The sequence below is a fragment of the Chionomys nivalis genome, chromosome 2, assembly GCF_950005125.1.
Source record: "Chionomys nivalis chromosome 2, mChiNiv1.1, whole genome shotgun sequence".
NCBI classification, from domain to species: domain Eukaryota; kingdom Metazoa; phylum Chordata; class Mammalia; order Rodentia; family Cricetidae; genus Chionomys; species Chionomys nivalis.
Genome location: NC_080087.1, coordinates 92,076,210 through 92,089,036, shown reverse-complemented (window position 1 = coordinate 92,089,036; position 12,827 = coordinate 92,076,210). Strand labels below are relative to the sequence as shown.

The window sequence follows — 12,827 nt, the reverse complement described above, 5'->3', positions numbered from 1 at the left end:
TAGAGGATCAGAAATGGTCAAAAGGGCTGGGTGATGTGGTGTATGCTTTAATCCCAGCACTTGGGGGGCAGAGGCGGGAGGGTCTCTGTGAGTTCTACACATAGAAACCCTGTCTCAGGAAAAGAAGGAAGGAAGGAAAGAAAGAAAGAAAGAAAGAAAGAAAGAAAGAAAGAAAGAAAGAAAGAAAGAAAGAAAGGGGGGAGGGATGGAGGGAGGGAGGGAGGGAGGGAGGGAGGAAGGAAGGAAGGAAGGAAGGAAGGAAGGAAGGAAGAAAAAAAGGAAAAAAGAAATGGTAAAAAGCCTGCCTAAATACAGATTGACACAATAGACTCTTTGGCCATTCTTGTCTGTTCAAAATGCCCCACGTCACCACCTAATAAAGGCTGCCCATCCTCTCCACTAACAAAGGCTGCCCATTCTCTACGCTATGCTCTGCAGCTCACCTGAGTGCTCTCCACTGAGTTCCCAGGGGACCAGAGAGTCTAAGGGAGGTCAGAGAGAGATCCTGGTGACACATTCAAAACCAAAGCATTTCTCATTTGTTCTTATACTAACAAGAAATACCCCCAAACAAAGAAGCCAAAGTCCAACGCCCTCAAAATCTCCACGGTATTTTTAAGAAGAAAAAAAATTATAGCGCCATGACAAAAAAAGCACCTAATCGAAGAAGGGGTTTATTTGGGCTCCTGGTTCCAGAGGGAGAGAGTCCAGAGTGGTGGGGGAGGTGTGGCAGCAGGAGGCTGGAGCAAGAAGCCAAGAGATCACACCTCCAGACACAAACACAAAGCAGAGAGAGCAAAGACAAGTAGGGTTGAAGCCATACATTCTTAAAGCCCGCCTCCAGTGACACCTCCTCCAGCGTGGCTCCACCTCCCACCTTGGGCATTCCCCAACAGCGCCACCAACTGGGGGTCAAATGCTCAGACATATGAGGCTGTAGGGGACACGGCTCATTCAATCCACCACACTGCCCCCTTCTAAAAACACTTTTCCAAGTCTAAGTGAAGATCATGGCTTCATCTAAGAAGAGGAAAGTCTCCTCAGGCTGCTACCGCCAGCAGCGTTGAGCAGTTTCCCCCTGCGGCTGACACCTCCACTGAGTTCCTGTCTCCTCTGTCCTAAATTCATTGATCATCCCAGCTGATTGAGCATTGCCTAGACATTCCTTCTCCTAAGGAGGATGGTGTTTGCAATGTTAACTTGCTTAAAACATGAGTGCATTGGGACTTTCCATTGCATTGGGAATATCACATCCTTTCTTCATTGCAAGGCCCGTCTCCAGCTCCCATCTCCCACTGCCGCCCCCAGCGGATCCCACACATCCGCTTCTATTTCTGGGACTTAACTACCACTGTCCCAGGTTAATCTTCTTCGGAGCATGTATTGGGTCCTCCCTTTTCAGCTTCCCATTAACCGTGTCCTCGGGGAGGCGTTCTTCAGCACCTCCAGTCCCGACCTTTTCAGCTTCCCATTAACCGTGTCCTCGGGGAGGCGTTCTTCAGCACCTCCAGTCCCGACCTTTTCAGCTTCCCGTTAACCGTGTCCTCGGGGAGGCGTTCTTCAGCACCTCCAGTCCCGACCTGTCATTCTTACTGTCCTCGCCCTTGGTTTCCTAGCACTGTCGTCGGTGTCTGTCGCTCACCACGAGGTCTGGCAGGACTGCAAGTTCATAAAAGCGTACACTGCCGGGCGGTGGTGGCGCACGCCTTTAATCCCAGCACTCGGGAGGCAGAGGCAGGCGGATCTCTGTGAGTTCGAGGCCAGCCTGGTCTACAAAGGGAGTTCCAGGACAGGCTCCAAAGCTACAGAGAAACCCTGTCTCGAAAAACAAAAAACAAAAAACAAAAACAAACAAACAAACAAAAAAACATAAAAGCGTACACTGTGTATTTTCTGAATAAATGAAACAAGAGATCCTAGACTTGTCCAGTTCGTTGGTATTATTCAAACTTAAGTCACCGCAGAAAAGTAATTACATTTCTTTTGATCTGGTGAGTCCATGAAAATGTTACTTTCTAGAACATTCTGAGATGAGGTCGAGATCTAAACTCAAACTGTGAGTTTAGCTCTATATTGTTGACTTGTGTCAGCTCCATGAAGAATGTGGAAAGAAACTGCTGCTGGAGACTTTACACATTGATATAGCCATTTGGAGAACCATGCGGAGACGGAACACACATGTCAAGACTGCGAAAGAGACCAGGAATAAGCTCACGTGCAAGGCTAGGGAGAACTAGAATGGATGAAAGGCTCATAGAGGGAGAATCCAATGGAAGGAGAAAGAAGGGCCTCCTCTGTGGCCCAGGGTCAGCCCCTCGACCCTGGGTTTCCTCCCACATCTAGAGAGAGCATTGTGCGGTGCCCCCAGAAGGCATCCACATCTGTTATTGTGGGTTTTTAACACTGTAAAAAGCTGAGCAGCAACAGAATAATCTTTGTGTTTTTTATACTATTTTTTAAAAAATCAAGTGTACAATTATTTTCTTAGCCAAGAAAAAAAATGAGCAGCCCCTGGGTAAATGTGCAGCAGAGAATGAACCCTACACAGCAGCGTCAATAGGTCTGAAGATGGGCCCTAGAGGAGGGGCGCCTGGAAGAACAGACGCCAGGGCATATGGCATCACAGAACAGATGGACCAACCCAGGCCAGAGCAGTGGCAAGGTCCCTTTCCAGGACAGCTGTAGTCTTCAAAAGACAGAACATTTTGGTGAGCAAAGTTTGCAGTTAGAAAATGTATTGGCGTATTCTCAGAACACAGTTGTCTCATTTCTGGTTTATGAACACCGTAGGAATACAAAAGAAGTGCGTTTGTCTCTTCATCCACGTCGGTGTGAAGCGATTTTGTTTAAGCACACCTTTGAAAGAGGCTGTTGTTCTCGCGGCTGTTCCTGGTTTCTATTGCATCTTTTCTCCCAGGCATGTTTGTCTCCGCAACATCGCTCTGAGAGCATAGGTGTCAGCAGTCTCCAGCTCTATTTTAAGCTGGGGTAGGAGCACCCGTAATATAAGTAGGAACCGTGAAAAGGGAATGCATGAAATGTCTGCTGCAGTACGCTCGGGTGTCGTTGAAATTCTGTTTTAAATTAACCTGTAATGTGGCTCTAAAACCCCATTTTGAAGCAATTCACTTGAAAGAGTAGCAAAAGGAAGGCATCCGAGCTCACAGAAATGGGGCTGGAAGAGGCTGAGGTAAAAGTAGGTGGGTAGAGATAACAGACAGACTGACAGATGTATCGATCGAGACAGATCTGCAAGGACAGGGGTGGACAGAGATAGATAGTTAGGACAAATGGAAAGAGATGGAAAATAGATAGACAGGTGGATGGTGACAGCTAGACACTGATACATAGCTACAGACAACAGAAGCAAGTGGAATCGGCATGTAGATGAGAGATAAGGGACAGACAGATAATGGACGTAGATATGACAGGACGTTCTGCCACGTGTCTACAAGCTTTCTTTGCCAAGTGTCTATAACTAGAGTATAATACACAGATGCAAACATCTGCTTATTTGACATGGAAGAAGAAGAGACACGGGCTTATGTAGGACTTGCTCTGAAGCCGAAATTACTCCATGTTTAAGCAAAAGACTGTTTTTCTAAATGAAGCAGACCACTAGAATATGAGGAACTAATTATTCAAAACCCATATCACTGTGAACCATGAAGACCCCTGGCATGAAAAGGGATTTATCGTGGCCAAGTTATACAAAGAAATCTTTCTGAGATGTTAATACTAAATCTCTAGGCTTTCGTTCTCTTTTGAGGTCTTGATTTGACTTTTTATTTTAATAATGACTTTTATCAAGCTCAGAGGGTACCCCATGTAGAAATTGGGAGGTAAATTTGATTCACATGATAAAAAAAAAATAAAAACAGAACTTCCTGTCTGTTGCCTGCCTTGCATTGGCTGAAGCCCACACAGGCGACTTGGCTCTACAGAACACAAGGAGCTGGAAATCAGAGGCATTGGGGTAATGGAGTAGGATAGCTCAGTAAAACTGCCTGCAGCTGGTTGGGTTGGCTTGCGATTGCCATCCCAGTGCTTCTGGAGGCTGAGGGAGGAGCATTGCTACAAGTTCAAGGCCAACCTGGGCTACATAGTGAAACCCTATGTCAAAACAAACAAATAAAAACAAATATAAAGCAAACAAAACATTTCTGAAAAGAAAATGTCTAGTAAGTGAGCATACCAGAAGAGCCTAACAGCACTGGCAGAGAATCAGATCTCTCTAGGGCAGTAGAGGGTCCAATGTAGGGAGTTCAAATCAAACTTCTCCCAGTCTCTCAGAGGCACACAGGTTCAGAGAGCACGTGCTCCTACAGCCCCATCACAAGAAGAAGCAGAGCCATGAGAACCTGAGGTGTCCAATACCAAATCACAGCTCCAGCAAGCTAGAGATTAACCATTCAGTCTGATGAGCTCGAGGTTTCTCCGTAGCAAGTACAAATAGCATGAGGAGGGGGATGGAAGGAAAGACAGCAGGGACATCGTGGTGACAGGGCCCAGGGCTTTTGGGGAGCATCATCCTTTTGCACATTTTCTTTTGCACACTTTGACACAGTGGACACAATTCAGGTTAGAGTTCTCCATTGCCTAGGAGTCCTCTAGGCCAACACAAACAAACCAAAGGTTCTCTGTTGTTTGTTCTCAGTATCCAGAGTCATGGACTGGAACCAGGAGAATGGAAATCAGCTCTGTCCTGGAAGCCACTGGCCTTGAGTTTAACAAAAGCCAGCCTCAGGTGCAGGAGAAAGCTAGTGTGTAGGCACTGCCCAGAGTCGGGGCATCTGAGGACAGCTGATAACTGATAAACATTCTGATCCTCCCACAGAGAGTTCCCAGGCCTTGCAATGGTAACATCTCACTGAATATGGAGACTTCTCCCATCCTCTGATAACACACTGATGAACTTCTGGGGCTTTGAACAGTTCCTGGACCTGTGGGTCAGCAGGCATTTCTCTGAACACATGTCACAGCCAGAGTTTATGACGGAGAAATCTGTTATGGTTGAACCCTCCCAGCTGCAGACAGATGTGTCAGCATAGCCATCCAAGGTAAAACAGCTGAGGTTATACAGCCGTTCAAGGGAAACACCACAATGACAGACGGGGACAGCATGACCCAGAGCTGGCTGACCTGGAGCTCTCCCTTGTCATGAACCAGAGTAAAGAAAGTAACACAGTCTTCACAAAGGAGCTCTCTGCCCAGTTCCCAGCTTCAGGTCACATGAGAGGGGAACATGTTTTGTGAACAATTATTTGACAAAATAAATCACAAAAGGGATCCCTCACTTTGTTTGCGTAGCCATCTGATTTAATGGAAGGACTTCCACCACACCATTGCCTACTTCATCTCTGCCATCAAAATACTAAATAAATGCCACAGCATATAATTTTTTGTTTTAAGTGTAATTACGAGTGTAATAACAAGTATATATTCTGTTCTTGCCATGATTGCCATTTTCATCCCCAAAACAAGAGGGGAAGAACAAGGCACAGAATTAGAGACCTTTAGATGTCTGAGACGAAGCAGTTTCTCTTTAAAAAAAAAATGGCTGTATAAACAAGCCTGGAACAATGGCAGTATCAGTGGAAATGGGGAAACACCCCTAATCGAGGAACTATAATTAATGCCCCTGGGAGAAGAAGAATCGCCTACCCCAGGGGATGAGCTCACCTACTGACTGTCCCATGACGAGTGATCAGCCTTGAAACCATATACACACCACCAACAAAAATGGACTCAGTGGGTTGTATTTACATGCTTGAGCATCCATATACATACATATATGTATCATATGGAACAAAAATAATCAAGGAAAAAGAGGCTATCAACTTGAGAATGGTGGGGGACTCAGGAGGCAGTGGAAGGAAGAGCACCTCAGAGAAGCTGGAGGGAGGAAGAAGAGGAGGGGAGTGACATAATTCGATTTCAACTAAAAATACATTTTTAAAAAGATAAAATTAAAGCCAACCATCACACTCCTTAAAAAGAAATAAAAGACACGAAAGAGGTGAATGTAAATATGCTCGTAGTCATAGGGGCTCCCAGGGTGAGTTTCAACCAAACTTTTCAGGGCTTTTTGACAGCACCCGATAAATTCAAAGGTTCATGTTTGACTCCCAAAGCAGAGCCATGCAAGCGAAATTAGGCTTAAAATACAAACGCGACACTTACTGATTCCTTGAAAGAGCTCCTCGATATTAATGGCGTTCTTTGCACTTGTTTCCACCACGATGGCACCTATGGAGTCAGCATATTCCTTAGCATCCTTCAGGGGCACCTCCCTGGAAAAGAGGTCAAGGCTGTCAACAAACGAATGCTTGCTTGTGAACCATGAATACTCAAGAAAGCAAAGAAACAGCACTCATGGAAACAGCACCTTGGCTTTCTACAGGATGGTAACTTCACCATTCATCAGGTACTGAAGACCTACAAGGGGGGCACCTTAGAAACTGGTCTCTAAGAGGATTAAGCTGGAGGGTTGGGGTCAATGAAAGACTGAGTTCAACCCCACTTCTGCCTCTTTGCCCTTCCCCCTGTGAAGATCGGAGCTCTCCTTCCCATGGACCAACATGGTGCAAACACTTTCTTAGAATTGAAACCACCAGACTTGCCAGAGATACTGAAACGTGCCTTGATACTGAAATTCCCAGGCTCCAGATTTGTGAGTTTGTCTATCTTGCACAAATCATCCAGCCCTTGGTATTCTGTCACAGACTATGGCGGGCTAGTTTCAACCTTTCTTTTCTATAACATGACTCAACATTAACAACAATATACTGTGTGTGTACTGGCATGCAGCTTTTGACATATGTCACATATGACGGTTTTGACACATCTGAAGGTTCAACATCCATGTACTCAAGTAATGGTGGCTAAAAACAATACACCAAACGACTTCCTAAATGATGCAGTACAACAAGCTATTGACACCATGAATGAGGATGGCTCCTAGAGGCTTCTATGTTTGAATGCTTGGTCCCCAGTTGGTGGGACTCTTTGGAAAGGATTAGGAGGTGTGGCCTTGTTAGAGGAGGTGTGTCACGGGGGGGGGGGCAGGCTTTGGGGTTTCAAAAGACGACATTCTCGGTGAACTCTCTTGCTTTCTGTTTGCAGACCAAGAGTTGAGCTCTCAGCTACTCCGGCACTGTCATGGACTCTGACCCTCTGGAACTACAAGCCCAATTAAACACTTCCTTTGACAAGTTGCCTTTGGTCACTGTCATGGACTCTGACCCTCTGGAACTACAAGCCCAATTAAACACTTCCTTTTACAAGTTGGCTTTGGTCACGGTGCTTTATGAGAGCGATAGGAAAGCAATGAACACATAGAGCATTTACATCACACTCATATAAATACTCCGGAGATGGTTTAACATGCCAGAGAGGGGAGGTGGCTACTAAGGGGCTGGAGCACCTGTGGACTCTGGAGCCTGATGAACTAACCCCAGAGGACACCAAGAGACAGCACAGACATAAAATCCGACATGATCTGATGTTCGGCAATGAAAATCTTGTGACCATGACGCACCATGGCATGTCTGAACCTTAACCTTTCAAAGACGTTTCTTACCAGAGCTTCAGGGCATAGCAATCTAAAAAGGAAGTAACTGATCTGTTTTCAGTGTGAAGATACCTTGGTGGCTCCCAAGATAAAGACGACAGCTCTTAGTCTCCAAACTCTGTGTGTTTACTTAGTGAATGTTTATTGAGTAGCTGTTGAATCCAGGCCCTCCTCTGGGGGGCTAGGGCAGACTTGTTTTAAGGATCTGCAAGTTAGACAAGAGACAAAGCGCATCCACGGACATTTGAATTCACACTGCAACACTACACTTGAGGAGTAGGGGGGTGGAGCACAGTCCATGTAGAGGGGAATCAGGGAACTCCTCTTGGAGACCTTCATCGGTGGCCAGAAAAAAAAGTCAAGTATGGCCAGAAAAGGGAGTGTGCACACATTTCCTGATATTCTTAAGGACAGATTCCATATCCAGTACTGCCTGGGTGACATGGTACTCACACATGAATGGCAGAGTCGGAATGGACAAAAGGTCAGAATGACTGGTGCTGAGACAAAGGGAGTCCAGCAGAACTGGGGCAGGGAAGGAGGAAGGCACACCGTGCCTGCTTTGTGTCCAGTGGATTCTCAAGGACAGGAAGAGATAGGGATATTGCTACAATTATGGAAAACACAATGCAGAAAATGGGCTAGGCCTAGGGGGTTAGAAAGAAGAATCTGGAAGCTCTTCTACTGCTGGAAGCAAGAGATATTGCACTGGAATAAAATGACAGAAGAAGTGAGAGGAGGCAGGAAGTGGATCCTGGGAATGAAGGTGAAGAGACAGAATTCATTTCCTTCCCTCTTCTCCCCGCCTTCACACAACAGGTGTGAGACGTTGTCCGGGAATGTGTATATCAGGACTCATATTCCTGATGAAGTCTGTCTACGTTTGCTTCTATCACCATGACCAGAGCAACCTGGGGGAGGGAGGCTTCCATGTCCCAGTCCTAGACTACTCGTGAGGGAAGTCAGGCCAAGAGCTGAAGCAGAGGCCATGGAGGGGTGCTGCTGACGAGCCTGCTCCCCATGGCTTCTTATACCTCTCAGTGGACTGGGCCCTCACACATCAATCATCAATCAAGAAAATCCCCTATATAGACTTGCTTACAGACCAATCAGATACAGGCACTTTCTCCATGCTGAACTTCCTCTTCCCAGATGTCCCTAGCTTCTGTCAAGTGGACAAAAGCAAACAAAAACCCCGCCACCAACAACAACCAGGACAAGGCCCAAACAAGACAGGAAAACTTCCCAGGTCCTAGCTGCAGAAGGGTCCAGCTAGAACCTGCCACACTAAAAGCAGTTGTCCCAAGACTAAGTCAGGCGGAAGACACTTCCTGGGTCCATTCTTGGGAGTGGTCACTTCCTAGGTCTTCCTTACTAGAGTCGCTGGAGGATCCGCTTTGCTGTCCCTACCCGAGGAGCTTCTGGCCTCCGGCAGTGATTACTCTGGGGTTTTTGTTGGCAAGTCCTTTGCATGTGGAAGATTCCTGAGCGTGTTTGGTTTAGCATGTCAGCCTATTTCTAAATTTCATCCTGAAGTCTTTATTAACCCATATACCTCTGCCTAAAGGAGAGGTGGTTAACTCTGCTACCTGCTCCTGCCTCTCTGTGCATGAGTTGGGGCAGATGGCAATCACACAAGCTTCAGAGAACCCACTAGAGAGATTGCACACAGTAGCATTGCCTCCTCAACTTTGTTATTGTCCAACTGTGGCACAAGGCAGTATGGTTTCTGCCAGGATTAAGGTAAAAACAAGGCAGTCACTGTGCGTGACATAATCCGAAATAGGACAATGGTAAACTGAGTACAGTCAGTTCCTCCGGGCCTCAAAATGGAGAGAAACCAAAGGCAACTTCAAGCTCCTTGCATGCTTAGAATAGGTTTCCTTAAATATATAGCCAGTCCAGGCTGTCACTACTGATGAGAAATGCAAGGGGGGGGGGTGGTATCCTGGTCCCTTGTACAAGTCCCCTAACCGTGCAAACACACACCATCCAACCTGCATGCTGTTCTTCCCATCACTATCACAGGCAAAGACTACATGATGCACTCAAGCTATCTCAGACTATCAAACACAGGAGTCCAGATGGTATGGGGGGGGGGGGTGCACTCCATGCTCTGGTCAAAAGAAATTACGCACGCTTCACAATCATCTTCATGTGTTCACACATCTGAAGTTTGTCCATAGACACTGAACTGTAGCCTAGTTTGCCTTGCGAGCAACCTGTAGCCTGGTGTGATAAGAAGCACCAGAGTCTCAGCCAGTCACAACTGAGCCGTGTGCGACTAAGCAGATATGAGAAGTAGCCAATCAGCTGTCCGTCCACCTCACTTTCGCTTTTATATTTCATTTCCTTTTCTCTGGCTCTATGTATAACCTGATTGGCTGGACCTTTTGAGAATGGGATTGCTGCCTGATCCAAGAATTTAAAAAAGAAATCAAATTAAGATCTATTAAAACTAGATTTGCTGGTGTATGTGGGGACGTGCTGGTCCATGTTGCTGGGGGTAAAACCCAGGGTCTCATAAATGCTAGGCTTCACCACTGACTACACCCCTGGCACGTAGTTTTTTTGTTTTATTTATGTATGAATGATGTATGTATAGCATGGCACCCCTGTGAAGATGAGAACAACTTTGGGGAGTTATTTTTTTCCTTCCACAGTGCAGGTGAGTATTTGTATGTCAGAGAACGTCCTGCCAGAATAAACAAAGAAGGACCAACCGCTCTTGAGCCTGCCAGAATGTGTTCTTTACTGTGCTTAATAAAAAGTATAGGCTGCCCGGGCGGTGGTGGCACACGCCTTTAATCCCAGAACTCGGAGGCAGAGGCAGGCGGATCTCTGTGAGTTCAAGGCCAGCCTGGTCTACAAGAGCTAGTTCCAGGACAGGAACCAAAAGCTATGGAGAAACCCTGTCTCGAAAAAAAAAAAAAAAAAAAGTATAGGCTGACAAGATGTCTAACTGGGGAAAGGTGCTTGCCACCAAGCCTGAGTTCACTTCCCAGAGCTACACAGAAGAAGGGGAGACTCAATTCCTTCTATGGAAGCACCATGATATATGTATGAGCACGCGCGCGCACACACACACACACACACACAAATAAATTACCTTTTAATATAAAAATTAAAAGTACACTTGTGTTCTTTGCCTGGAGTTCCCAACATAGAGGTTCCCAAATTGGCAAGTATCAGAGTGATAAGACTGTCTCTTATTTATGAAGCGCTCCAGCTGGCCACACAGAATTTGATAGTGTGGGAACTATACATAGCTGCAGAATTAGGCTGGTTCCCCAAGAAACCACTCTGAAGTTAGAGACAGACTTCTAGCCACACCCCCAACCTGAACTGTGGATTTAACCAATCACGACTCAATGGTGAAGTCTGCAGCAAACAAGAGCAAACCCAACCTTGTGAACAGGAGGCCCAGGGAGCTACTGCCAGAGTGGAACCCAAAAAAGGTGCCACAAGCTCCTCCCTGACCCTCAGAACAAGACTTATGCATCTCTCCATTTGGCTGTTCAGAGTTTGCAGCCTTCATAACTGAGCTGTAATTCTGAGTAAGTGCTTTCCTGTGTTCTTTCTAGCAGGTATCATGAGGGAGGTCATAGGAGCCCTGAAATTTACAGTCTGCTGGGGCAAAATGGTGTGTAATTTGGGGGTACCGGAGACTCACAGCTGGAGTCTGAACTAGGGCATAATGTGATTCTGAGCCTCTCAGTGGGTGGACTTCTCACCAATCTTGGTCTCTGTCAGAATGGAACAGAACTGCAAGGTACTAGCTGCTGTCAGAAGAGTGTCATGGACAGCCTGGGAGAAGATCCTTGGCAAGGGGGCTGGAGAGATGGCTCAGAGGTTAAGAGCATTGACTGATCTTCCAGAGGTCCTGAGTTCAATTCCCATCAACCACATGGTGGTTAACAGCCATCTATAATGAGATCTGGTGCTCTCTTCTGGTGTGTGGGCACACATGGAAGCAGAATGTTGTATACATAATAAATAAATAAATTAAAAAAAAAAAAAAGATCCTTGGCAAGGTGAGGACATACTTAGTCCTGTGCAGTAGTGCATGTACGGGGACTCCTCAGCTCTGTTTCAGGGGTAAGCACGGCACACACTGAAAATTTGTCGGGACCGGCCTTCTGTAATTATGACTGTGAAGGGTTATAACATCCAGTGTGTGTGTGTGTGTGTGTGTGTGTGTGTGTGTGTGTATGTGTGTGTGTGTGCGCGCATGCGCGTGCATATGGGTGTTTTGCCTGCATGTATGTCTGTACAACTCAGACATGTCTGGTGCCCAAAGAGCCAGAAGAGATCTATGTATCCCCTGGATTTAACTGGAATTAAAGATGGTTGTGAGCTGCCATGTGAGCACTGGGAAATGAATGCGGGTCCTCCAAAAGAGCAGCAAGTGCTATTAACCACTGAGTCACCCAGCCCTGATGTCCAGTGTTTCGATAACTCTTCAACAAACTGAGTATTTGCTATATGGCGGCCATTGTGATGGGCATTGAAGCAGCTAACTGAACCGAAACTAGCTCGACGCGGCTCGACGCAAACAGACAGTCGACTTTGGTGGCGACGCTACCTTTAGAATTTCTAGTCCATGCTACATACAGAATCACCGAGAAGTTACAAGCCAGAAAGTATCGATAGGATCCCCTTCTTCATCCTCTTTCCAAGCAGATCATATTCTGTGCGCCCCTTCAATGTTGGCATTCCCCAGGGGTTCTGGGGAGACTATTTAAGTCCACAGCTTTCAAAACAGCTGGGGCGAGCCAGCTGGAGGATGAAGGCTGGAATTCAGGCTAAGGACCAGGTTCCAGGCTTCACATACCTGTGGGAAGCAGGCAGGGCCGGGGAAGGAGAAAAGGCAGAGGCCGTGGAGGCTGTGGATCCAGAATGACACATCTGGAACAGCTGGCTTCCAACATTCCTCACTCCTCGCCTCTTTATTTGGTAACTGCCTAGCTATCAGACCTGAACTTTAGGACGGACTCTCCTGTCACTCGTCATCAGAATGTATCAGGAGTCTGTCGCATCCACCGCCAAGCACAGCGAGCTCCTGAGCTGGGGAGAACAATGCTCCACCTCCACTCAGCTCTCGGTTCTTCCCCAACACTGGGTAAGGGTGTGGCAGGATCCAGCCCCATTTCGGACGGCAAAGGTTCTGGCATGACTCTTTCTTGTCCCTGAGTGACCAGACCTGGACGAGAGGGGTATTCCTCAGAGTAACGACAATCAGAGTATCTTCTCA

At 46.6% G+C, this 12,827-nt stretch overlaps 1 protein-coding gene across 1 annotated transcript in view; it reads right to left on the bottom strand.

Annotated features, from left to right (window-relative positions):
• The window catches only part of Rab31 (RAB31, member RAS oncogene family), a 126,426-nt gene that overhangs the window by 10,695 nt on the left and 102,904 nt on the right, over window positions 1-12,827 (bottom strand). The window contains exon 6 of the mRNA XM_057763029.1: window positions 6,184-6,293. Coding sequence (XP_057619012.1) covers window positions 6,184-6,293 — 110 coding nt within the window. The remainder of the gene's footprint in view (window positions 1-6,183; window positions 6,294-12,827) is intronic.